The 27,099-nt window shown below is 46.4% G+C and overlaps 1 protein-coding gene across 1 annotated transcript in view; it reads right to left on the reverse strand.

Moving 5' to 3' along the window:
• The window catches only part of TBC1D2B (TBC1 domain family member 2B), an 88,683-nt gene extending 62,495 nt beyond the window's left edge, over positions 1–26,188 (reverse strand). Inside the window, exons 1-2 of the mRNA XM_065906451.1 lie at positions 25,786–26,188; positions 3,676–3,829 (exon numbers count right to left, since the gene is read on the reverse strand). Of these exons, the coding sequence (XP_065762523.1) occupies positions 3,676–3,829; positions 25,786–26,142 (511 nt within the window). The 5' untranslated portion in view covers positions 26,143–26,188. The remainder of the gene's footprint in view (positions 1–3,675; positions 3,830–25,785) is intronic.
• Positions 26,189–27,099: the final 911 nt, after the last annotated feature.

Here is a 27,099-nt window from a genome sequence, read left to right on the forward strand (position 1 = left end):
GTACAATTGTGTGGTAGTCTGAACATTCTTTGGTATTGCCCTTCTTTGGGATTGGAATATAATGTGTATCTTTACACTTAACAATGCAATTTCCCACGTGATCCTCATAAGAGAACTATGGGGGGACGGGGGCGGGTGAGGGACAAGGCTATGGTGAGTATTCCTCCCAATCCCATCCAGCCAACTGCCTGGGCCTGGGGTTTGGACAGCACCCTCTGCCCTCTTGCTCCCCCAAAGCAAATCCCACCTTTAATCCTCCAGTTCTCTCACTACACAATCTCCACCTCTGCAAACTTTTCCCATCTTTTCTGCTGCTACCTGCTACTGTGATTTCTAGGCTGGACCAGCCTTCTAACTTTCATCTTGCCAAGAAATCCATTCTTTCCCTCTTGGCCATGGTTAATCACCTCAAATGCACATTCAACCCAATCACTGGTCGTGCCTTTGCTTATCTTACAAGCCCCTCCAGGTTTGGTCCCTGATCATCCATCCAGCTTTCTCTTTGTCACTCCTGCCCACCTTCTCTACATGTGCATCAGGCCCTGATCTCCAGGGTCTCCAGGCCTTTACACTCCCTGCTTCACAAGGTTGGCTCTTACCTGACTTCAGGACTCAATTCAGTCATCTCCTAGTCCAGGAAGCCTTCGCAGACACCGCCAACATCCACCCTCCAACATGCACATGTAGGTAAGCTTCCTGTGCCCACCTCTGGCCCCTACGCTTACCAGACTGCATTGTGCAGGCCTCTTTACGTCTGGGTCCCTCACTAGACCACATACTCTTTGAGAACATGGCCCACAGCTCACCTGTCTTTATATCCCAGGCAGTGGCACAATGCCTAGAATATAAGAAGGCCCGGAGGGAAAGACTGAATGAACAATCTCCATTTCACAGTTGAGAAAACTAAGGCTCAAAAAGAGGGACACTCAAGACCTTACAGTAGGGGTCAGAAAAAAAACTTCCTCTTAAAGGGCCAGATAGTAGCTGGTATTTTAGACTGGTGAGCCAAATGGTCTTGTGACAACTATTCAACTCCACCACTGGTGTGCAAAAACAGCCACAGACAACACAAAATAAATGAGTGGTGCTTTGTTCCGATAAAACTTCATTTCCACAGGCTGCAGTCCGCTACCCTTAACTAGAGAGATAACAACTCACACTCAAGAGTCTGACAAACAGTAAACATCAGAGACAAGACTCAAACCAGGCCCACAGGGATTCTTCCACCAGACAGAGCTGCCTGTCCAGGAAACGTGAGCTTCATGTACCTTTCCCCATGTTGACTTTAGGTGTGAGGCAAGTACTGATGGATGACAACATTAGCAACAAATGAAGACGTTACCAAAAATTGGGTAACATGGAGAGGACAGTAGGAAAAGTTTCATTTTTTAATGCAAATCAGAGTAATAAAAGCATATGCCTTCAATCTTATTAGAGTTAGCATGATTTAGGCTAAGCTGAGCAGATGACTACTAGCATGGCTTCAGAAACATCACAGAGCACCACAACATACCTTAACACATTTTATCTTTTAACCAATTTATCTAAAATGATGATTAAAAGGGGGGGGGGGTGTAAAATCTAGCCTTTTCTTCTTGACTTCCTCCTTTAGACTTTCTGTCTTCTTGAATAACTACAGTCTTACAAATCACCTGGTCATCCAAAGTTTCACTATTTATTCTCAGAAGTTATCTACAAAATCGGCAGAAAGTTCAAAATTATAGCCATGTCTACACATAAAATCTTCAGAGGCATTCCACTGCTCTTAGGAGAGTCCAGAAGCCCAAGCCCACAGTCCAGCCCTCCCCACCCTGGCCCTGGGTGGGTTCCCCAGCTTGGCTCCCTGCCCACTGCCTTCCTCCTCGAGCCTCACCTCCTTCTAGTCCTGGAGGGCAATGTGCTGCTCTTACCTGGTCATCCTCAGGTCTCAGAGAGGGTCCCCACTGACCCCAAAGCTGTGCTTAAGCCATTCATGGCCCTTGGCACCCTGTTCCTTCCCTCTCATGTGATCTCACTTTTTCTTCCCTCTGCTGGACTAGAAACTCTGTGAGGGGAATCCAGGCCTGTCATGGGCATCTGCTTCCTGAATGAGTAAATGCCAGAGGATGCCAACTCTAAATTCCCACACTACAGTCCCCAAACCAAATGCAGAGAACCAAAGGGGGCTGCAGGTGTTTTCTCCGGCTCCCCAGCCTCAGTACTTCAGCTTAAAAGAAGGATGTGTGTTATGAAGAGATCGTAGGGCTAGGTGCCATTCCTGTGGCCCTCCTCTTGGTCTAATGCCTGAGTCTCCCTTAGATAGAAACACTTGGTGTCCTCAGAATAAAGGAACCAAGGCAAAGCCAGGCTCGCCTGTGCCAAAGGCTACTGCCTTGAATACTGCTGGCTTACCAGCAGGGTTTCCAAACATTCCCAGTGACCGATCCTGAGCTATGGGGATTCTTTTGATCCAAAGCTCTATAATAGTGGCTTTTTAAAAAACTCAGTCATCAGTGAGGAGATGTGTGAACTAAACATAGAGGGGCTTTGGCTTGAAAAGGAAGGCATCCCTTCAGCTCCTGCTATTGCTGGTGTTAAGTCATCCATGAAAATGACCTAAGAACTCTCACTGCATAGCATTTTAACAGGTATGAAGTATACAGTAATTTCTCACTGAGCAGAGGGTTAGCCTGCTGATTGGTTAAAAACAAGGCAGGCAGTAAAACAGGAATTTGGAGGAAAAATAGTTTTAAAAGTCCAAGAAGGCATTCATTTCCAAAACTAGTCAACTGCACACGTTGCCGGGTCACCAGTAATCTACAGTAGCCTGTGTTCTCCCAAGTGAAGGTCTCGAAGGTGTTACAAAGTTCGCACCACACCTCTTTACAGGCCTGAGAACCACCCAATACCAGCTAAATTCCAAAGTGCACTCCTTAAGAAATGCTGCCTGGCCTTCTCACACCTTACTTCAGGCCCAGGGGCTGGCTATTTCTGGGCCCTCTATGAAGAGAGAGCCACAAGTACAGCAACCCCCATCTCCACTTCCACAGTCCCTGCAGGAGCCAGGTTGGAGGGTGGGCTTTGAATAACTATCCTCCTACTATTCTAACAGGGTAATCACAACCAAACAGTCACGAGAAGATCATAGGGCTTTAATTTTTTTTGATATTCAAATATAAAACCACTTTATCTCCACGCTGCAACTGGCCAGGGCCTAGTATGAATTGTGAAAATGCCACAGGTCCAAGATAAAACAGAACCAGAGTCTTATCGTCTGGTTTAACGTCTTCCCAAGAAGCGTCAGGGAATCACAGTGAGAGCTCTGAGAACATCTTCCCAGTGGGCACACCCATCTGTGCACAGGACTGTGGGTGCTGGTGCTTCACCTCCAGAGGGAGGAGAGAGAGGCTGGTCCTGGGGTCAGACATCTTCAGCACAACGGCTCGCTACCCACTGGCCTCAGCAGTACCATCTCTTTAGGGTGCTGGGCACCAGCCTTGCCTGACTCCTGAGGTTGTTGTTGGGCTTGCATATAGTCTGTACATGAAAGCAGAGGCCCTCAGCCACTATGGGATGCTGCCCCTTCCTAAGGGATCATCATCATTATTTTCATTCTCAGTTCTTCTGCCCAATTGACTTGATACACCAAATGTCAATGCAAAAGCACTGACAGGGAGCCCTCCAGCTCTCACCTACCTGTGTTATCTCTGGCCACGAGGCCCTGAGAAAACTCTCCAGGAGTCGGCGAGGTCCTGCTGTCCCACTTCACCATGTCAAGGCTGTTGCAATACTCCCATCTCTTCTGCTGAAGTTCTTGTAACCAGTAAGTCATGAGTTGACGATTAGGGGCCTATAAGAGGGAGAGGGAAAAAGTGTTATGGTCACCAAAAGCATAAACAACTTAAAAAAAAAGATTTATGTTTTGTGAGGACAGACTTGGACACCTTGGACACCTTGACACATGGCAGGGAGAGTTAAGAAGAAGTCAAAGAGGGGCTTCCCTGGGGGCTCAGTGGTAAAGAATCTGCCTGTCAATGCAGGGGGACACAGGCTCCATCCCTGGTCTGGGAAGAACCCACAAGACTCGGAGCAACTAAGCCCATGCGCCACACTACTCAAGCTCAAATGCCCCACAGCCCATGCTCCACAACAAGAGAAGCCACTGCAATGAGAAGCCTTCATACTGCAGCTTGAGAAGACCCCCCACTCGCTGCAACTAGAGAAAAGCCCACACAGCGATGAAGATCCAGCACAGCCCAAAACAAATAAATATACAAAATGATTTTTAAAAAGAACAACTCAAAGAAATTTCAAGATTACTAACCTGTATTCACTACAAATGGTCAAGAAAACAGCAACTTTTACATAAAAAAATTTAATCCTAATGATAAGAAATCTTTTTAAATTCTAAAGTTACAGAATGATACAATTTAATGCTTTCCTCAAAAGGTTTTGGGAATGCTTGATATTCTCAGTGCCCTTTCACTCTGAGCACCTATGAATTCTATCTGAAGAAATCAAATCTCATATAGGTATGGATGACATCCCTGCCAAATCAAATCTAATAATGGTATTTAAATCCTGCCAGCATCCAAGAAAGTGAGCAAAGAAAACTGCAGATTAAAAACTAGATGGTGGGCTTCCCAGGTGGTCCAGTGGTTAAGAATCCACGTGCCAATACACAGGGAACACAGGTTCCATTCCTGGTCCAGGAAAATGCCACGTGCCGTGGGGCAACAAAGCCCACATGCCACAACTACTGAGCCTGAGCTCTAGACCCTACATTCCACAGCAAGAGAAGCCATCTCAATGAGAAGCCTGCACACTGCAACGAGAGCAGCCCTTCCTCATCACAACTAGAGAAAGACCACACGCAGCAATGAAGACCCAGTGCAGCCAGGAATAAACAAAAAAATATAATTAATCATGCAGGTCAGGAAGCAACAGTTAGAACTGGACATGGAAAAACAGACTGGTTCCAAACAGGAAAAGGAGTACATCAAAGCTGTATATTGTCACCCTGCTTATTTCACTTATATGCAGAGTACATCATGAGAAACGCTGGGCTGGAAGAAGCACAAGCTGGAATCAAGATTGCCGGGAGAAATATCAATAACCTCAGATATGCAGACGACACCACCCTTATGGCAGAAAGCGAAGAGGAACTAAAGAGCCTCTTGATGAAAGTGAAAGAGAAGACTGAAAAAGTTGGCTTAAAGCTCAACATTCAGAAAACTAAGATCATGGCATCTGGTCCCATCACTTCATGGCAAATAGATGGGGAAACAGTGGAAACAGTGTCAGACTTTATTTTGGGGGGCTCCAAAATCACTGCAGATGGTGATTGCAGCCATGAAACTAAAAGACACTTACTCCTTGGAAGGAAAGCTATGACCAACCTAGATAGCATATTAAAAAGCAGAGACATTACTTTGCCAACAAAGGTCCGTCTGGTCAAGGCTATGGTTCTTCCAGTGGTCGTGTATGGATGTGAGAGTTGGACTGTGAAGAAAGCTGAGCGCCGAAAAATTGATGCTTTTTAACTGTAGTGTTGGAGAAGACTTTTGAGAGTCCCTTGGACTGCAAGGAGATCCAACCAGTCCATCCTAAAGGAGATCAGTCCTGAGTGTTCATTGGAAGGACTGATGCTGAAGCTGAAACTCCAATACTTTGGCCACCTCATGCGAAGAGTTGACTCACTGGAAAAGACCCTGAAGCTGGGAGGGATCAGGGGCAGGAGGAGAAGGGGACGACAGAGGATGAGATGGCTGGATGGCTTCACCAATTCGATGGACATGAGTGTGGGTAAACTCCGGGAGTTGGTGATGGACAGGGAGGCCTGGCACGCTGCGATTCATGGGGTCTCAAAAAGTCAGACACGACTAAGTGACTGAACTGAATTAAAAAGAAAAAAACTAGGTGGAACATCTATGACAATGGCCATATTTTTAAACAGTAGAAAATATCAATGGCTGGAAAGGGTACAGAGCAACTAGAACTTTCATTCCTTGCTGGTGGGAATATACAACAGTGCAGCTTTCTGGAAAACAGTGTTGCAATTCCTTATAAACATACACTTACCAAATGACCTGGCAACCCCACTCCTAGGTGTTCGCACAAGAGGAATACAAAATATATATTCACACAAAATCTGCATGCAAATGCTCAGAGGCTTTATTCGTAATTGCCAAAGATTTAAAACAAGCCAAATGTCCTTTATCCAGTGAATGGATAAACAAACTGTGGAACGTTCACACCATGGAATACTATTCAGCAGTAAAAAGGAGCAAACCACTGATTCACACAACATGAATATTACATGCATATGTGAAAGAAGCCAGCCCCAAAAGGCTACATATTGCATGATTCCATTTACGTGACATTCTTCTAAAGAAAAAATTATAGGGACAGATGGCAAACCTGTGGTTGCCAGGGCTTGGGAGAAAGGACTGGCTGACTACAAAGGGGCAGCGCGAGAGGACTGGGGCGGGGGGCTGACCTACTCTGCGTCATGACTATGGGAGCCGATACCCAACTCTACACATCTGTCCAGACTCGAAGAACTATATACCACAGTGACCTTCACTATGTACATTAAAAAAAAAAAAAAAATCAACCAAGATATAGAGGGAACTCAAAATGCTGAACCTAGCTATTAACTAACAAACTAGATGGCAAGTGTGGGTCACAGATCTCCAGGCTGCCCCCACAAAGGAGTCCCAAAGAGAAGGATGCCACAGCACAACCACTGGCATCCAGTAAGGGGTACAGACATCAGACACAATGCTTTTAGAACCCATACATTCTACCTCTGGGTCAGAGGCAATCTGGAAAAGTGCTCTGTAGGCCTAAAGCAAGTGACAAGTCAGAGATCAAACCTCTACTGTCCACAAGCAAAGGACGATCTCCAAGTGCTCTGGCTACAACCTGGACTCTTTTTAGTGACCCTTGCAGGCATGGTCCTAGTAAGGGAAACCACTCACTACATGATTGCTGGGTATCCTACAGAAAATCCCTCCAACTATCAGCCAAGTCATCATTTCATCCATACATTCAATCAACATTTACTCTTAACATCTATCAGGAACCTGGAATCAGGGCTTGTGAGAAAGATAGGAAAAATAAATCAGTGATTTCAAGAGTGTTTTAAGTGCTATGACAGAGGTCAGAGTGGGTAAGGTGGGGCTGGTGTGACTGGAGATGCTGAGGGAAGATAATTAATCAATCAGAGGAAACGGGACAAGAGTCAGGTACTGAAAGTTTAAGAAAACTGCTACCTATAGATTCAAAAGGTTCATATTGTTGGCTTAATGTCTTCCTTGTCCAATAAACATAAAGTCTGAGATGTCTCCATTTTTCTAGCATCAAGCTCAGTGCCAGACACATTTTTGTTGAATAAATAAGTGAGGAAATGAATGAACAAACAACCATGAAGTGATGCAGGAGCTTGGTCTTAAAGGGGAAGCAGGTGGTGGCCAGGACAAGATAGAAAGAAGCAGCTTCAGGCCGAGAGCAGAGTTTGTGCAAAGGCAGAGGAGAGAGAGCACTCATGGGGAGGCTGGCAGGGGAATGGAGGCGGAGAGGCTAGGATAAGCAGGGGGTGGGGTGGCGCCAGGGTTCAGAGAGGGGAGGAGATGAGCTCAGGCCCAAGAACTCTAAAGCGCAGCCCTAAAAAGTCTGAGTGGCAATCTGGTTGCAGGGTGGACAACAGGGGCTCAGCCTGGCCCTGAAGCAAGACAAAGAGAATGCAGCATTCCCAGAGAAGAGGAGACAGTGACTGGAAGAGTAAGGGGCTGGGACAAAGCCCAGTCAGAGCCCAAAGCCCACCCGGTCCCTCCCCCTCCCTCCTTTCATAGAGTCTATACTGAACCCATAGTCTTCCAACCTCCAGCTTAGGGGAAAGTGCGTGTGTTTTGACAGTGTGTGCATGTGTGTGCACATGCACGTGTGTGTTCTAGTCCTCACACCAGTTCCCCTGCCTGGTCTCCAATCCTGTCCCAGGGAGAAGTCAGATTAAGCACTGACCTCTCTAGCTGTTTCCTGAAATGCAGGCACCATGAGAAATATGCCTGATACAAGAAAGCTTTTTCCCGGACTTCCCTGGTGGCACAGTGGACAGGAACCCACCTGCAGACGCAAGGGTCACAGGTTCGGCCTTGCAGAGCACCTAAGCCCGTGAGCCACAACTACTGACCCTGTGTGCTGCAGCTCCTGAGTGCACGCGCTCCAACTATGGAAGCAGCGCTCTGCAACAAGAGAGACCACCACAGCGAAAAGCACGCACACCGCAACCAAGTGTAGCTCCCTCTCTCCGCAACTAGAGAAAGCCTAGGGCAAAATCAGCAAAGACCCAGTTCAGCCAACTGATCAATCAATCAATCAAAGTACAAGTTGTTTTTTTAAAAAGGAAAGAAAGCTGTTCCCCCTTTAAATTTCTGAGTATTAAATCTGACTGAGGAACAATTAGTAACCTCTTAATCATCTCTTACCAAATTCCTGGGGCAAAACTTTCAGATCACATGCTTTCAAGGTCTGGCATATTATTCATGTTACAGAAATCTGGTCAACAAGGCAAGCAAAATTATCTCAAGACAAAGATTAACTGGGGTTTGTTTTCTTCAAAAATAAAAAGAAAAAAACCTAGAAATCAGTAAAAGCATCTTGACTTCAATCCCCAAGCAACTGTGAAAGGCTGCTGGGGGCACATGGCTCCCAGGCATGTGCCAAGATCAAGGAGGCAGAAAAATCCCCAAAGGTCCTCCCCTCAGGGAGCTGAAACCCAAAGACAGAAGTACACACAGGTTGTAAGACAGGCAGGATTAAAAGTAAAACAGCAAAATCGGCAGAATTCCACAAAGCCTCTGTTTCCCCTTGATATCTTTTAAACAGACTGAACTGAGATTGGGCCTTGTTCAGTCCTAATTAAACACAGAGCCACAAACTAGTCTCTTCATTGCTCCAGTCTTACTCGGTCATGCAAAGTCAGCCTGGCTCTGCCCCGCCAACTAAGCAGCAACTAGTCACACAGCTCGTGAGCATGTGAAATACAGCTAGTGCCACATGATGAAATATAGATACACTGGGTTAAATAAAATATATTAGTTAAAATAATTCCACCTGTTTAATGTGGTCAGCCAAAAACTTAAAAGTATGTATCTGGCTCACATCATATTTGTATTGAATGGGTTTGTTCTAGATAATAATAGTAAATACCATTTGGGAGAGCCAGGGCTGGCGGGAGATCTGGGGAGGTGGGAAACCCAGCATGTGGGGATGCCCTCGGGGATGGCCATGGGCATGGGTCTCCTGACAGTGGGGCAGCCTTCTTCACCTCCCACAGAACTTTATGACTCAAATAACTTTCTTTTTTAAGTAACCCCCATATCCCCAACCACCTCATGCTCTGTTAATGTCCATGGAGATACCAACATTATTTGGAGACCTAAAAGAATGAGTCTGGCTGGTCTAGCTAATGGCTCACAGTTTCAGAATCTTCCCTGCCCCCTCCTAGAGGAAGGCAAGTAGGGATCTGTCTTCATTCACACAGGGCACTTCAAGGAGTCCAACAGCAGAACTCCCTCCACTGAGCTATACCCACCTGGTGACAAATGAGCCAGGCAGTGCTGAGGCTTATCACCACCACCAGCATGACCCAGAGAGGATCAATCTCTGCCCCACCCTACCCAAATCAACATTTAAAATGCTTTAGTCCCACATTCTGGAGAACCAGGCATTCAACCATGCTGGAAGGAGCAGAAATGAGGCAAAGCTTCCCAGCTCAGAAAAGAATAAGAGCAGACGCCAGGCAAGGATCCAACAGGCCAGGTGTCACATCTGTTGTCTGAAGGCTCGCCAGGGTCATATCCTGAGTCTCCCATAACACTGGTCTCTCCATCTCCTACTCAGTCTGCAAAACCCAATACAAAACCCAAATAAGGCTTACTGACCTGAGACTGAATGTTCTCTCCACACTCAGAATGGGGAACTCAGAACACCATGTAGCCCAGGACGGCTTCCCACGGCAGTGGCGCCCTCCCTGTGTGTTCTTCATTACTCTAAGTTCCTTGAATGCAGAGGCAAAACCTCCTGGCCTCAATATGGTCCAAGATGCCTAGCACAGTGCCTGAAATACAGTTAAGCACTCAAATATCTGACTCATTCTCTCCTACGTTCAGCTACTGCTACTGCCTCAAGACTGCTAAAATTCTAGTTCAAATATGGCACCAATCCCAACATGAGAAATCAAGCCAAACATCTGGGAAAGCCATTCTGGTTGTCCCTACACAACTGCAGGAATGTCCTGGGGAGCTGGGAGGGCAGACAAGAACTGCGTGGGCACAGTCCTCTGAGATGACAGACATCTGCTGCATTTAGGCGCCCTGACCTGAGATGCCAGTTTAGAGAATGGAAACCAGGCCATGCCTCATCCAGCTTGAGGTGGAATTCAGCCCTTGACAGCTGGCGAGGAGAACCATGTGATGCCCCAGCTGTTCCCACAAGCCTTTGTGCCCAGACTACCAACAGCCCAAAACCCAGAAGTCAACTCTTGGGGAGATGGGCCCCAGATACCTGTCCCTGCCCGTGGACCCCAGGGATTTCCCTCTCTCCCTCTCCCCTCTCTCTCTCCCTCTTTCCCTGGTGCTCTGAAAAGTCCCACAATAAAGTTAATTCATCTCAAGATATGTTTACTAAGGGCCCACCCTGGCAGGCAAGCGCATTACTGGGCACAGGGGCTAGAGCTGCAAACGTGCACATCCACAGGAGTCAGGCCTCATCTCCCAGCTGCATTCTCACTACACCACAAACTGACCCAAGCCCTCTTATCACCTGGGTCTCCAGCCCGTTGGTAAAGAACCTCCATCTACCAAGACTCAGCACAGTTTAGAAACTGTACTAATGCTCATCTCCTTTGATCCAAAACTCCATTCCTGGGAATCTATCTAAAAGAATCCAAAGGAAGAAAACACCACATACACAGAAATGTTTGTTTATTCACTTGGCAAATACTTATTAAGAGCCTGACTTAGGCCAATGCAGCAGTCAACACTAGGGGGACAGCATCGGGTGAGACCTGGTCAATCTTGGCTCTTAGACCCTCCCAGTGAGCAAATGGCTTCCTTTATACCTACAGGAGACAGTCAGAAACAGGTTCATAATACAATCAAAATATAAAATGCAGAAATTCCCTGGGGGTCCAGTGGTTAAGACTCGAAATGTCCAGTGCAGAGGGGCACGGGTCCAATCCCTGGTCAGGGAACTAACATCCCACATGCCACATAGTGCAGAAAAAAATTTTAAGAATTAAAAAATTTAAAAAAAAACAACAAAACATAAAATGCATAGGCAAATATTTAAGAAAGCCTTATGTATCAATAGAAACTTAAAAAAAAAATCCAGCCAAAATTCTAAAAAGTTCTTCAAAGCATGGCAAAGAGATTACAAAATTAGTTGGAAGTTTAACCTTTGAGAATTCTGAAAAAATAAACAAGGTGTGAGGCTTTGACCTACCAAATGGGTAAGCATATTATAAAGCCACAATAATTATACCAGTACTCTACTGCCAGAGAATCAAAATACAGGGCTAAGTAGATATAAAAATATTTATGCAGCATTTCAAATCAAATCAGTGGGAAAAGTATTAATCATTAAACAAAGCCATTATGACAATTGGCTAAAATTTTGGAAAGAAATAAAAGTATCAAGAATTATGGTCTAGGTTTGAAACCCAGGCCACAACATAAAAGAAAATAAATTCAACGTTGATTCAAGATTTAAATGCAAAATAGAAACCATTTAAATTAGTAGACAATGCCTTTGCGTACATTTCTGCCAAATTTTAAAGGCACACAGGGATGATCTGACTTTTAATCCAGCCATTGGCATATCAGAAACTGACAAGGAAGATCTGTGCAGCCATCTCCTGAAGAGCTCACACTGAAGCACAACCAGCAGCCAGGACGAATGCCGTGTGCCCTGACGCTGTGGACAAGGAAAACCAACGCTCTCTCAGGACTGAGCCCCAAGTCCTCGAAGGACAGATCTTCAGACTGTAAGCCACAGAGCTGCTTCTTGCACAGGCAACTCAAGAGACCTGACTCCAGGCTGAGCAGGAGCAGGGAAGCAATGATTTCCACAGGCTTGATTACTCACCCCAGCAACATGGAAATAATCTCTGCTGTAATATTTCTGTTCTCTAGAAATGTAAATACCTGTCTAAACTCCAACAGAAAGACAGCAGTGAAAAATGTCTGTGTGTCCAAAACACCATACAAAATTAAAAGACAAATGACAAAGTGAGAAAAAGACCAAACCACCTCCAAGTTGCTGAGCACAGTGTGGAGTTCCATAACTTTGCAGGGACACCTTACTCTGCTGGTGCTTAAAGCACTCCTGTATGCCTGGGAGTGCCTCCTTAGCTTTAAAAAACAAAAGCAAAACCCAGTAACAAACCATAGACTTTTATTTCAAATAATAACAATATCCACGTCTGCTGCGGAAAATCTGAAAAATACAGCAAAACAAAGAATAAAATAAAATGTACATAACCACATCACCAGTAATAACCTCAGGCAACACTTTGGAGTATATCCTTTCAGATACTTTTCTATCCATAAATACACATGGCAATTTTCTTTACAAAAATGGAACAAAATTATATAGACTATTTCATAATGTATACATTCATATTACTAACAGTATTAGATACTACTAAGTAAATGATGACTATGTGCCAGACATTGTACTGAACACTTAATACATGCTATCATTTAAAGCTCATAACAAAAAAATAAAGCTCATAGCAATCTCACAAGATGGTATCATCCATTTGCCCAAAGTATTACCTACCAGATTCTGGAGCCTAACTGAGTTCAAATCCCAGCTCGGCCATTTGCTGGCTGTAACAGCCAAGCTACTGAATGTGCCTCAGATTTCTCACTGGTAAAATGTGAATAACAGGAATCTACTTCATGTTATGCTGTTATGAGTAGAACATGAGCTAATGCGTGTTAAGCTCAGAACAGTGCTTGGCACACACTAACTACTCATTAGGCATCAACTATCCATATTATCATGATCACTCACTATCTCACAGCCAATTGGCACAGTCAAAATTCAAACCCAGGTCTGTGTTCCCTACTATCAAGGGGAAGAAGGAGAAGTGCATGTCCAAGACAAAGTCCATCCTCTCAACATTTCAACAGAAATCTAGAAGTTCCTCTATGGTCTTTCTCAGATACAAAAATGTTGATGACCTCAACCAACAGCCAAGTTCAACTTAAAGTGTGTTGGCAGACTTCCCTGGAGGTCTAGTGGTTAAGAATTCGCCTTGCAATGCAGGTGACATGAGTTCAATCCCTGGTCCGGGAAGATTCCACATGCCACGGGGCAACTAAACCCACATGTTACAACTACTGAGCTTGAGCTCTAGATCCCTTGAGCCGCAACTACTGAGCCCACACACCACAACTACTGAAGTCCATGCATCCTAGAGCCTGAGCTCCACAACAGAAACCACTGCAATAAACAGCCTACGCACAACTTACTGGAGAGTGGCCTGAACTCACTACAACTAGAGAAGGCCTGCATGCAGCAACAAGGACCCAGTGCAGCCAAAAATAAGGAAGTAAATAAAAATACAGCTTTCCAGGTGGCACAGTGGTAAAGAGTCCACCTACCAAAGCAGGAGACGCGGATTTGACCCCTGGGTTAGGAAGATCCCCTGGAGTAGGAAATGGCAACCCACTCCAGTATTCTTGCCTGGAAAATTCCATGGACAGAGGAGCCTAGAGGGCTATAGTCCATGGGGTGGTGAAGAGTCAGACATGACTGAGTGACTGACCACGCACGCACACTAAATAAAAATAGTATGTTGGCTTCCTGGATAAAGACAACTCCCACATCAGACGCTGGGCTCTGACAGTACAGAAGGTCCTCAGGATATCAAAGGAATGGGTGGTGTCTGCACAGTTTCACCGGGTTGGAGAGAGCATGACCATCAGTCAGCTATAAAGTTCTCCCACTGGATGCTCTGAGCCACAGTTCTGCTCTAAAGACATTTCTTTTAAAATAGACTGCAGTGAGCAATAATAAGACTAAACATAAACAAATATGCAGAAGAAAGGAACTGTTCTCCAACATAAAAGGATCACAAGGTCTCTAAGTCTGAAAGACCCTTTCGTCAGTCTCTCAGACTCTCGCTCCCTGACGTTCATCTGGTTCTTCAACCTTGGGCCTCTGCGAGAATATCCTAACTGGCCCTGCTGTCCTCAGTCTCCCTCCCCACACCTTCTTACACGTAACCAACAAAATCATATGTTTGCCCCATGCTTAGAACTCTCTAGTGGCTCCCAAATGCTGAGCAATGTGGCATGGTCACCTGATCCATGCTGCCCCACACTCCACAGGACTAGAGCCTTCCCCCACCCAACAGGCACACAGAAGCCAGTTGAGCTTCAATGACCCCTGCTCCTACTGCACTAAACCCACATGCAAATGCCTACTTGCTCCTCAAGATCTAGTTCACACATCCTATCTAGGAGGCCATCTGACATCTCTTACAGAACCAATCTTGCATACATGATGATGACACAGCACATCAGTTATCCACTTAGGTTGTGAACTCTGGGCTCCTCCCCAAAGGGTCAGGGCCGACTGCATAACCGACAGTCACCATGAAGTCACAAGAAGGAGAATACAGATGGACTAAGTTTGCTAAGTCATAGAAAGCAATTGAGACTGCATGGATAGTCTGACTCAGTCATATCTTAAAAGGATATGCAATGCCTGTTCATAATGAAGGAATTTTCATTTCTTAAATCTAAAGAAGGGTATCTGGGGTCTCCCTGGCAATCCAGGGGTTAAGACTCGGTGCTTTCACTGCCATAGCCTGGGTTCAATCTCTGGTCGGGAAACTAAGATCTGGCAAGCCCCAAGGTGCAGCAAAAAAAAAAAAAAAAAAAGAACAGAAAGAAAGAAAGAAGGTTATTTTGGATTTCCGAGGTACTTCTTCCACAAGCAATAAAAAGCACAAGAATATCATAAACAGCCTGATAATGCAAAACACATCTCAGATCAAAAAAAGACTATAATCCCGTATCTGATAAATAATTTTAGGTTCCAAATTTTCTTCTGAACATTTCAAAAGCATGAGCTTGCAAACAATCTCAAGGGATCTGGCCCACTACCAACGGGGAAAAAAAAAAAAAGTAGTTTTTTTCCAAAAACCCCTGGGAAGGTTTTGAAATCTTGTTTCAGCCCAGCGACAGACACTGAGAAGGGAAATAATACTGAATCTCCTGGCTCCTTGGAAAATGAAGTGCAACTATAGGGACCTCCACTCCTCTAATAACACCCTAACTTCTTACTGCTTTGTCTTTTTAAACTGCTATCTTGAAGTCAGCATTTTCATATAACTTATTATGCAAAATAATTACATGAATTCTAATCTAAAGAACCTAGACCTCCCATCATCACTTTCCCTGAACAGTCTGAGAGGGAGGGGGCAGCCTCTCCCCAGGAAGGTGCCCCTCTTCTCCCTCATTCTGGGAGGTGGTAGTCTGAGGAGTTTGGCCATTTCTAGCCCTCAAGCATCTTCTTTTAAAAAGCAAACGCCTTGAGAGAACAGATATTTCTTAAACCCATCCTTAACAGTTTAACAGAGATTAAACCAAGGGCAGGGGACTAGGAGAAGATGCCTACACACACACAAATGCATGTTACAGGAAAAGAGGTCAATAAAGTTAATTGGGCTTGCGAGAGGCCTGGCCTAGATGACAGATTTCACCAAGACACGGGCAAGGACAAGGCCACTCTCTGGGCCTGTTCTTCCCTGCAGGAAATGTGGAAGCCTGTCAAAACGCTTTCTGTTTCAGAGGGAAGGCGAGCATGCGGCCTCCGAGTGACCACAGGGCTGCATTCCTATGTTCCCTATCAGCTCTGCCATTGCACAATAAAAGAGTGCCAGGGTTTTATGAGCTCAGGATAAACAAGAACTCCTGTAGCAACGGCAGGCAAACGGGTGAACAGCCCCACGCCACCTCTGCCTGTGATGATTTCCACACACCATGCAACACTGCAACACTCTGGCTTGATGTTTTTTTAACTTAAAAGGAGGACACAGGAATGACTGACTTAATATGAAGTTTTATGATCGGGGGTTTGGGAGGGGCAGACTCCCAGGCTCCAACCATCGGAGATTACAGGGAACATGGGAGCCTGGTACCAAAAATCTGCCTAAACTTTCAGTTAATTTACTGGAGTGTTTGGGAAGCATGTTGATTTCTAACAGTCTTTTTAAGATAGAGCTGGTATCTCAGGAAAGTGCCAGATGGTTCTCCTGTATCAATCCCCTCTCTGGGTGAAAAACCGAAGGCTCTACAACTCCTTACCAGCTATTTGGTGGTGGTGATCATTAAAACCCCCTCTCCCAGAAACACCCTAAGGACGGCCTCCGGGAGCTTCCCTCTGAATGGCCCAGGAGGAACCCTGACACATGCCGGTGTGCCAGGAACTAAGTGATCAGCACAGGGGGACAGAAACATCAGGGCCACTGGGGAGAGGGAGTCACAGGCCCCAAACCATTGCTCTGGAGCAAAGAAACTCAGGATGCAAAGAAGGTGGGCAGATATAAACCACAGAGTGTCAACCTAAGGATAAAGGGCTCACACTTCACTGGTCTCCACCCACGCAGTTTAGTTATTTCTAGTCCACTCAGAAAACCATCCTCTCACAGGACCAGTCTTTACTTCATGGTCAAAGAGAACATTCATTCATGAGGTAGAAGAGAGCAGTGTTTCTCAAAGAGAGGACCAGAGGTCTGCAGCAGGGGGGCAGGACAGTGGATAAGGAAGCAGATTCCTGAGGTCCGCCCTGGCCAACCAACTAAACCGGAATCTCTAGGGCAGAACCCCCACCACCCGCATTTTAACAGGATCCCAGGAGGCTCCTTCCCCACACTAAATTTGAAGACCACAGTTCTCCAGGAGATGTCTTTTAAAGGACAGAAATCAAAGAAAGCCTTATCAGCATGTTACCTCCGGGACAGTAAATGTAAGAGAGCTGTAAATTGTGAAGCTTAAAAAACTGGTTCACTTCTGAGGCCAGAGGGCATGGCTTACAGAGCAGCAAGAGAAAAAAATGCACACCAGGGTTAGTTTTTCTCTGCACAGAGGAAATGTGCCAAAGGGAAGGCTCCTAAACAGGGATGTGTAAGTCTAGTCCGTGCCAGGGAAATACCACTAATGTCTATTATCAATCAACTCCCACTGGAAGTTTATCATCTGTATTGTTAATTTTCGATCTCCATGTGACTGAACATCTTACATCTGTACCACAGTACCTGAGAGGAAAATGTGCAATTTTAGAATCTTGTGTCCAACAACTAAAAATAGAAGAAGCCCAATTTCCTACTAAGGGAGTAAGATAGAAATATGAAGCAAATAGCATAAAGCCACTGGGTTTAAAATAGCTAAATATCACTCAGATGTGTGTGTGAAGAGGGTTGGTTAGTGTCAGGGCTGCAGCTAACTAGCTGTGGGACTCAGCTTCTTACTCTGTCATACAAGGAGCAAGACGGGCTGATCTGAGGGTCTCGTCAGTGCTGACTCAGGGATAATGACCCTTGGAACAAAAACACTGGTGACCTCCTCCACCTCACAGAGCCACTTGATGACAATGCCCTAATGACACTCAGGGCTGGACAGAACAGGCTCCCCGAGGCCAAAGGCAACACCTGACTCCCACTGGATGCCCATCGGGGCCTTGTCCAACCAAGGTTGTTAGGTGAACGGCCAGTAGCTGCATCAGATTTCCAAATGCAGGCCCCTTCTCTGCAAGCACAGTCTCCCCTGGACATCACAGAGCTGGAAAGGGAAATGAAAACTGGGCTCACTGCCTAGAAATAATTCCTATAATCCAGGATCAACATCTCTAATAACACTGGCCTGTTGGCCTCCAGTCTATCTCTAGGCCTGCCATCTGACACCCTGACAAGTTCTCACCTGAGGGCAGACTGCTCAAGGAAAGTCTGCTCTTTCCAGGAGGGCTGACCCTGGAAAGGGCCAGCTGTTGTTTAGTCCCTAAGCTGTGTCTGACTCTCACAACTCCACGGACTGCAGCCTGCCAGGCTCCTCTGCCAAGCAAGAATACTGCAGTGGGTTGCCATTCTCTTCTCCAGGGGATCTTCCCAACCCAGGGATCGAATCTCCATCTCCCACATTGGCAGGCATATTCTTTACCACTGAGCCACCAGGGGAGGAGGCCAAAGGATCTCAGCTCCTGACTGTCCCCCTCTCCTCCAGATTCCTATTCTCCCACACAATCAACCTAAAAACAAGTTAAGCAATGGCCTGGCAACATCATGAAAAGATGTTAATTCCCATTCAACTGAGAACACTTCTTGCTCACCCAAAATGAACCAAATCTTTGAACAGCTATACAATTACACCAAAACCTAGCCAACTCCTCAGCCCATTTCTCCAGGGGTCATCTCCACGTTCAGTCATTACAGATCCCCCCAATTCGGCAATGCCCACGGAAATTACTGTACGAACCACAGATTTCTGGCCCCGGGTGATATTCAAACCTGTACTTTACCTTCAGGCTTCCCTGCCCCTCTCTTCATTTACTATGGAAAGATTCCAGACCTCCCTCAGAATCAAAAAATTTGCAGACACTTGATGTTTACTCCCAGAGATGAATACAACAGGCAATATGGTTTCTCTCCAAAGTTTTTTTTCAAAGCTATCAGGTGCTAATCTATTTTTAAAGTCTCAGCACTGTAGTTTCTTAAATGGAAAATTTTCACTGCTGTATCTGCAGAAAAAGCATGATGCTTATGACATGGTGGATGCTCAAAAATATTTGCTAAAGGGAGAAATGGACATTGCAAACCTCCTTCTGACCATGCAACGTGAGCACACCACACACCCACCCCAAAAGGAAATAAGGGTCTGAAGTGTTCATTCAATCCAACCGATTTACACAGGGCATCTAATCCGTGGCTGACACTCTGCTAAGTATTAAGGCTGATGTGGTGAACCCAGAAGTCTAAGCTCTCAGGAAACCTACACTCCAGTAGGACACAGCATCAGATGCTCAAAAACCAAAACAGGACAAGGCCCATTTTAGGGAGGAACACCATCCTGAACCTGTCCATTCGGGGTTTCCTGTGCTGCTTGGTGAGCTATTATTTACTGGGTGATCATGAAACCCATAGCCTTTCCAGAGACCACCTTAGCCTCCTGACTCTCGAGGCCTCCCTCACACATAAGTGCCCAGCGTGTTCACTTCACCTAGTTCTCTAAGTACAGTACTTAGCAGAACATTAGTCAGAGGCGTCACTACTTCCTAATTCACCAAATTGTATTCACTCTGTGAAAGTGAGCAAAACCCACTGAGGACTGGGCCTGCCAGAATGTAGGTAAACACCCACTCAAATGTCACTAAGACCCTACTACAGCAACCTCCAACCTTTAGGCACCAGGGACCAGATTCTTTAGCGGAAGACAATTTTTCCATGGACTGGGGTGGTGGCGGGGGTGTGGATGGTCCAGGCAGTAATGCGAGTGATAGGGAGCGGTGGGAAGCAGCAGATGTAGTTTCACTCACCTGCTGCTCACCTCCTCAGTGCGGCCTGCTTCCTCCCATCCAAGTACTAACCAGGCCCGACCCTGCTTAGCTTCCGACATCAGACGAGATCGGGCGTGTTCAGGGTGGTATGGCCGTAGACTGCGGCCTGCTTCCTAATAGGCTGCAGACCAGTACTGGTTCACAGGCCAGGGGCTGGGGACTCCTGCCCTACTATATAAATCTCTAAAAGAACTGAAAATTCCTAGTCAAAACCCCTTCCGCTCCCACAACTGGAGAGTCATTTCTACAATAATAGGGTTCTTTTCTTTCTTTGGACAGAGGGTTATTATCTATATTTTGTTCTTTGGGAAGGCTGATGGGTGAAGGCAGCTGAACAAGGAGACCATCCACCCCTCAGAAGCTTCAGTGAGATGGGAGAGCTGGTGCTCACCAGATCTCAACCTGAAGGCATGTGACCCCTCCCTCTATTTCTCAAGCAACAGTTCCCTCCATAGGGGAAGGAAATTGGCAACATGCATGCCTATGAGCAGAGCAAGTGGGACAGGAGAGGAGTCAAGGAAGGCGGCCGTGAGGAATACTGCAGGAAAGGTAGCCCAGCGTAGCCAAGTAGCCCTGATCCAGCAGCCCCAGCTCATTTCTGAGCTTAAGTGTTGCTAAAGAGGCAATGGACTACCAGATCTTCAACTTTGCATTTATCTTCTTTAAAACCTGTCTGCCGGTGGGTAACATATTAGTATTTCAACTCTTAATACACAAGACATCTTCCAACATAATTAGATGAAAATACTGGACATGATCCAACCATCAGTTTGGGGGGTGGGGGGTAAAAAAAAAAGAAAAACATAACTATTTGTCAAGCCCTGCTGAAAAGTCTTTGCGCATTCCTACAGCGAGGGCCACAAGGCCCTCCCGTCCACCCAGCTGCCTTTGTGGATTCCTTGAATCCCCTACACACTCAGACGCGCCGAGGGTCTCTGCTCCCGCCCCTCCTCTCCCTAAATCCTCTCTCTCCATTCACTGCTCTCTCCATTCCTCCAGTTAACATCAATGTGCCTTTTATACCTCAGCTCAAAAGTCACTTCCTCAAGAAGTCTTCCCTCCTCCCTTCAAACTAGATCCAGAGCCCCTGTTACACAGGCATCCCATCTCTTTCCTTTTAAACTTCCCAGCACTCGTTGGCGTTGCTTTATTTTTATAAACGCCTGTCTCTGGGCTACCCAGAAAACTCTTCAAGGAGAGGAACTAGGCTAACCTTGTTCAATCTATACCTGCAGTGCCTAAGCATAAAGAGTGAGAGTGAGTGAACAAATGAATGAGAAGTGCCCAGCCAGGCCTTCCTAAAACACCAGTGTCAGTGAACTACGGCTGAGGATCATATCTAGCCTAATGCCTATCTTTACACAGTTGTAAGCCAAGAATGGTCTTTCAGTCCAGTTCAGTCGCTCAGTCGTGTCTGACTCTTTACGACCCCATGAATCGCAACACGCCAGGCCTCCCTGTCCATCACCAACTCCCGGAGTCCACCCAAACCCATGTCCATTGAGTCGAAGGTGCCATCCAACCATCTCATCCTCTGTCATCCCCTTCTCCTCCTGCCCTCAATCTTTCCCAGCATCAGGGTCTTTTCAAATGAATCAGCTCTTCGCATCAGGTGGCCAAAGTATTGGAGTGTCAGCTTCAGCATCAGTCCTTCCAATGAATATTCAGGACTGATTTCCTTTAGGATGGACTGGCTGGATCTCCTTGTCTTTATGTTTTCAAATAGTTTTTTAAAAAAATCAGAAGAACTGCATTTTGTGATGTGAAAATTACATGACATTTATATATCATAGTCCATAAACAAAAATATGGGAACAGATCTACACTCATTCTACAGTTGTTTCTGTACTAGAACATCAGAGCAGAGTAGTCCCAGAGTCGGCACTGGTGCAAGACCTCAAATATTTACCACGTAATCACTCACTCACTGCCACAACAATGCCCTCAGAGTCTAAGCTGCAGGCATGAAATACGAGAGACATGAGAATTAAGGACTGATGGTAATCCCTCTTCTAGATCCCTGATGCCTGTCATATTCACTGAGCATTCCCTGAATGGCAGCCACCTCCATGACACATGGTGAGAATGTCATCTGAGGCATTTGAGAATTCTGGCTGATCACTTCTAAAGGGTTGGAGCTCACACCAAAACCAAGGCTTACTGGGTAACCACCTTCTACTCATTCATTCAACAAATGTCTACTTGGGCACTTACTTTGTGCAGGCGCTGTTCTGGGAGGCGAGGATACAAACAGCGGCCCTTGGGGGTCCTCCTGAGCAGGAAATAGTGGGGAGACTACACTACAGTGAGGCCTGTATGACAGGCAGTGGGAGACAAAAAGATTCTGTGATATCACACCCACAAAACTGTACCTACTTTTAAGGAACATACTCGCTGGGAAGCCACGACAAACCCATGAAAAGTTACGTCTTGATAAAAGATTTAACTAACACTTCAAGACCCCTGAGCAGATGCCTCAGGGACAAACAGCTTAGCAGAACCATTTAGCCAAGAACGCCGGTACACCCCATCTATTTTGTACTGTACACACTGTGATTAACCAAGCTAACAAATGTTTGTCATTAGACTGAGAGCAGTTTCAACACCAGAGAATGTGCGTCCTTCCCACAAAAGTGGGTTAAGAATAGGCATGCATGATTGTTCGGTTACGTGTGGCTCAAAAACCAACACACATGTCCATTTGCGCACCACATGCCTTCAAGAAACACAGCAGAGGGAGTGGGGTGAATCTGCTGACAGTCTGATGACGCTCCTCACTCCGGGAACTGCAGAAATCTGGCAGGGCAGGGTCATTCAAGCTTTCCTCCCAGTCAGTCACATGTTCTCCTTCTCTATGGGACAGCTCTCTCCAGAACAGACTCCTGTGTCTCAGATCCCAGCAAAGCTCAGAGAGCAGCCTCCAGCACCTCTACACACACACACACACACACACACAGAGCACCACAAGAAGCATCAGTTTCTATCTGACTGTTGTAGCAGTTTCCAAATGTCAAGTAACAAGTACATACAGCCTGGTAAAGAATCAGTAGGTACAATGCTGCTGGTGCTTTCATTCTGTATGAAAAGGACAGAAATTCAATGCATTACAGGAAAAACCATGACATCTAATCCCAAGCCATTGAAGTTAAAAAAAAAAAAAGGAAGACTTGTTAAAACAGATAAGAGAATTAGATACTTGGCATTTTGGACACTCACTGTTCCTAGAATCTACTATCCAAGAAGGTCTCAGTCTATCTTCATGATCTCAGACAAATCACATTCCCTCTCTGGCCTCCATTTCCTCATCAGTAAAATAAGGCATGGACCACATCTCTGAGTTTAGGAACAGAAAAGTTTACTAAGAAATTCCAATATCAGCTTTCATTAAGACTCAAGCAGTAAAACATTTTGGAAAAGTTCAACAAAACCACAGCTCTTCCAGAGTAGGCAGAAAGTCACTTTAAAATAAGAACCATATGATAATACAATAAGCAAAGTGATTTTTTTTCTTTTTAACCCGTCAAAAGAAATGGTACCTATAAAATTATATACATTAGCTAAACCTTGAGTAGGGATTAATCCTCACTAACCTACAACCCCCTTAGAAATTAAGGTCTGGGAAAAAAAAAAAAAGAAATCAAGGTCTGCATTACAGCTGAGCAGCCCTAAAGTGAAGCATTAAAGCTTAAGGGAATCAGTTCTTGGATGCGAAAGGTGAAAAGGAAGATAAATTGCTAATTTCCACTTTTACCACCATAAAATTTTTACTCCCACGGCTCAGAAGGAATCACCGTACCCTAAAATTCATCTTTCTTAAAACACACTCCTTACTCTGAAACCCTGCATTCTGACTGCTCCCTTCTTTTGAAGAGCCTAGCCTGTGTTTCCATTTCCACTGTTTTTACAAAGCAGACCCTTGGCCTCAGGCATGCTCTCTCTTATTCTATGACTAATTCAGCTTTACATACCAAAATGTTCCATAGTCAGTAACCTACGTGAAGATCTATTTCATTTAAAAAAAAAAAAAAGAGAGAGAGAGAGAAATATTCTGAACATAGAAGAAGATAAATAGAATAATAAAACAAACACCACCTGGTGCTAGAAATAAAACATTGCAAAAACAGTGGATGCCCCCAGGCACCCATTTCCACTCACATTCCCCTCTCTTCCCAAGTGGAAACCACCATCCTGAAAGCAGGGCTTATCACCCCAACAGAGCTCTCCATTCCCACACAGCATATGCATCTACATGATCTCAATTTTTACATGAATCATACCTCTGTATGCGACCTGTAACTTTTTCTTTCTCAATTTTATGTTTATGGGAGTCATCCATGTTGACACTTATAGCTCTCATTCCTAGATGTTCGCTGCTATATAATATTCCATTACACGAACATACTACAGAATGGCTAAAAACACTACTTGATGTTTCTTATGGATGCCATGTACTGCCTACTCTGTGCCGGCCATTTCCCAGAATTCTCAAAACTAACCAGTGAGGACAGTAAGATTCCCATTAGGCTGAAGGAGAAACTGGGACAGAGAGGTTGTATAATCTGCTCAACGCCTGTGAGCAGCAAATTCAAGCCATAAGTTTAAGTCCATCCAGCTCTAAAGCCGCACTCCTGATACTGCATTTTGTAGCCCCACTTATCTAGATATCTCCACCATTCAAAAAATTGTAATGAAAATATCTGATAGAGGACTCCAAAGTCATCTGAGAAAAGCTGAAACAGGATGCTCTATTTTCTGTTTTAACAAACAATTCGACAGGAAATTCAGCTGTACAAAGGGACAGTCCACGACAGTGAGGACAAGTCTTTCTTTGGCAAAAGTCCCTGTGTACTTGCTAGGGTCACTCCAAAGTTTACACAAATGCTTCTAAGTAAACCCCAGTTGAACTACAACTCTGCTTGGCTTCCTTTGGCGAACCAGGCTGTCTGCACCCACTTAAAGAAGGGATGGAAGAATCTAAAAGGACACAAGAACACAGTAATCAGACTCTGCTTGCAACAGCAAGAACTGAGTTGACAAAACTCTGAAAAACGACCTCGGGGAGCAGCCCCAACTGCTGCTGGCTTCAGAGATCCCGGGAACAGCCCTGTGCTTACAAGGCCAAGGGTGCTAGGCTCAGCCCATTCTGCTCTCTACTTGGCCAGCTTTGCAAAGTTTTCATACATCCCAGCCCAGCCCTGCTGCTCTGGAGAAACCCAGCTTGCAATACGGAAGAGAAGAGAGACAGAGATGAGTGAGGGTGGAGGCTCACAGGAACCAGGCAAGGAGGGAGGCTGGGAGAGAGACCAGCTTCCAGGCCAAGGCCCAGACTGGCTCAGGTGCTGGAAACAGGAGGGCCCCTAGGAGATGATGGGAGCCCCCCAAGAACAAGGGGGGAGGAGGGGCTTCTGAGCACCAGGGTGACTCCTGATGCAAGTTCGATGCATCAACACAGGAAGCTTCAAATGCGCAAGGCAGGACTGGTTGAAGGAACCCTTTCCCTCCTCTCCCAGCCAAAGCAGGGAGCAAGCAAACAGGCTCTGCTACTGACTGACTGTGTGAGCTTAGCAGCAGTATCCCTGCTGACTCTGGAGGGGGCTGCAGTGGATTCTCTCTAAAGGCCCTGCCATCTCTGACTCCCTGTCTATATAATCTGGGATGCCATAACATTTACCAGTGGTTAGCGTATATTCATGTAATCCCAACTCCCCCAAGAAGTAGATACTACTACTATCCCCATTTTACAGATGAGGCAGCTGAAGAGAGTAATAATTTAGTCAAGGGCAGGAAGCCTTCAGTCATGAATGCCTGGGAGAGTTACACAGGACATCCACAGAAGAGGGGTGAGGAGAGGAGGGGAGGTGGACAGAGAAGGACCCGAGGGAAGGCGCAGCGGGTGACAACGGGTCAAGGGGCTGAGGAGGGCCCAGACATTCTGGTCTAAACTCAGATGAAGAGCTTGAGATAGCGACACGAGGACAGAGTCTGAGAAAGAAACGGGGAAAGGCTGGCAGACGGGCTTTAAGAAAGAGAGGGAGGACGGAGAAAGTCCGATGGGCAGAGGAGCTAGTCTGAGCTGGGTGCCAGGGGCAGCCCCAAGGCTAAGCGGAGGGAACTGAAGAAGGGCGTGTGCGCGCGTTGCCGGGAGGCAGGTGCTGGGCTGCAGAGGCGCGGTCCCACCTTGAGCACCGTGACGGCTCCCGCGCTGCGCACCTGGAAGTGCGCGGGCGGCTCGGCGCCGGGCTCGGCCGCCTCGTCGGGGCCCGAGTAGCTGAAGCAGGCGTCTGCGATGTCCAGGTGGCCGAGGGGCAGCGCGTCCTGCGGGCTCTTGAAGTAGTAGAGGTAGCAGCGGCGCGCGTCGAACACGAACCAGCGGTTGCGGTAGCCGCGCAGCGGGCCCTTACCGGACAGCTTCTGCAGGTACCCGCACAGCCGCGCCGGCTCCCGCCCCGGCCCTGCCCCAGGCTCGGCCGCGGCACCCGGGGCCGCGCCCTCGCCACCGCCGCCCTCCTCCCCGCGGGCCGCGGGCCCCGGCATTGCCAGCCAGCGAGCCAACCGCCGGCGCCCGGGCCCCCAGCGCCTCGGCGCCGCCGCCGCCGCCGCCGCTGCGCCCCCTCCCCTGAGCCCTGCCGCTCCGCACGGCTGGCGGGCGCGCAAAGCAGCCTGGGAATTGTAGTCCCACCCCCGCCCGCCCCCAGGAACGCCCGCTTCGACCCGGGGCTCTCCCGCAGGCACCCCAGAGGCAGGACAGGTAGCATCACCGCCTGCCCTCTGTGCCTCCGTGTAACCTGGGCTCAAAATCCCGCGTTGCCAAGCTGAAACATTGTTCCGTTTCTTTACGGGAGTGTGAACTTGCAGTTCTCAAAAATCCATCAGGGTCCTCTTGAAATTGTACATTTCTCTCTTTATAAATTATACTTCAGTGCAAAACTTTGGTTTTAAATCTTTGTCCTGCCAGATTCATAGGCTAGTATTGCACAACTGAGAAAGCTTATTGCTTGGCGCTGAGTGGGTGCTCAGTAAATGTTTATAGAATCTGTAAATGAAAGCCAAAACTTTTCCCACCTCTCCAGATCTCAGTGGGTTCACGTTCTGAATTCAACAAATACATACTGAGCCCCTTCTATGTGCCAAGTACAGTTCCAGACGCTGGAGGACAAGGTAGTGAACAAGCTGCAAAATCATTCCCCTGCCCTCATGGAGAAAATAGTCTAGTAAGGGAGAGAGAGGATACCCACATAAAAAGGCAGATAAAAGTATACTGTGCCAGTGATGTAACTTAAAAAAGGATTGCCACTTAAATAGCCCTTAGTGTTACCAGTGTTTTATGTATCAGCTCATTTGAACTTTCACAGTAACTTCAAGAGTCAAGTGCCTTGTTTCACAATAATGCCAGAGGAGAGCAGGAGGGTCAAGCTACCTTTCAGAGGATCAGGGAGGCCCCACTGAGGAGGTGGACCTGGAGCTGAGACCTAGATGACATGAGGGAATGAG

The sequence above is a fragment of the Muntiacus reevesi genome, chromosome 15, assembly GCF_963930625.1.
Source record: "Muntiacus reevesi chromosome 15, mMunRee1.1, whole genome shotgun sequence".
Classification (NCBI taxonomy): Eukaryota; Metazoa; Chordata; class Mammalia; order Artiodactyla; family Cervidae; genus Muntiacus; species Muntiacus reevesi.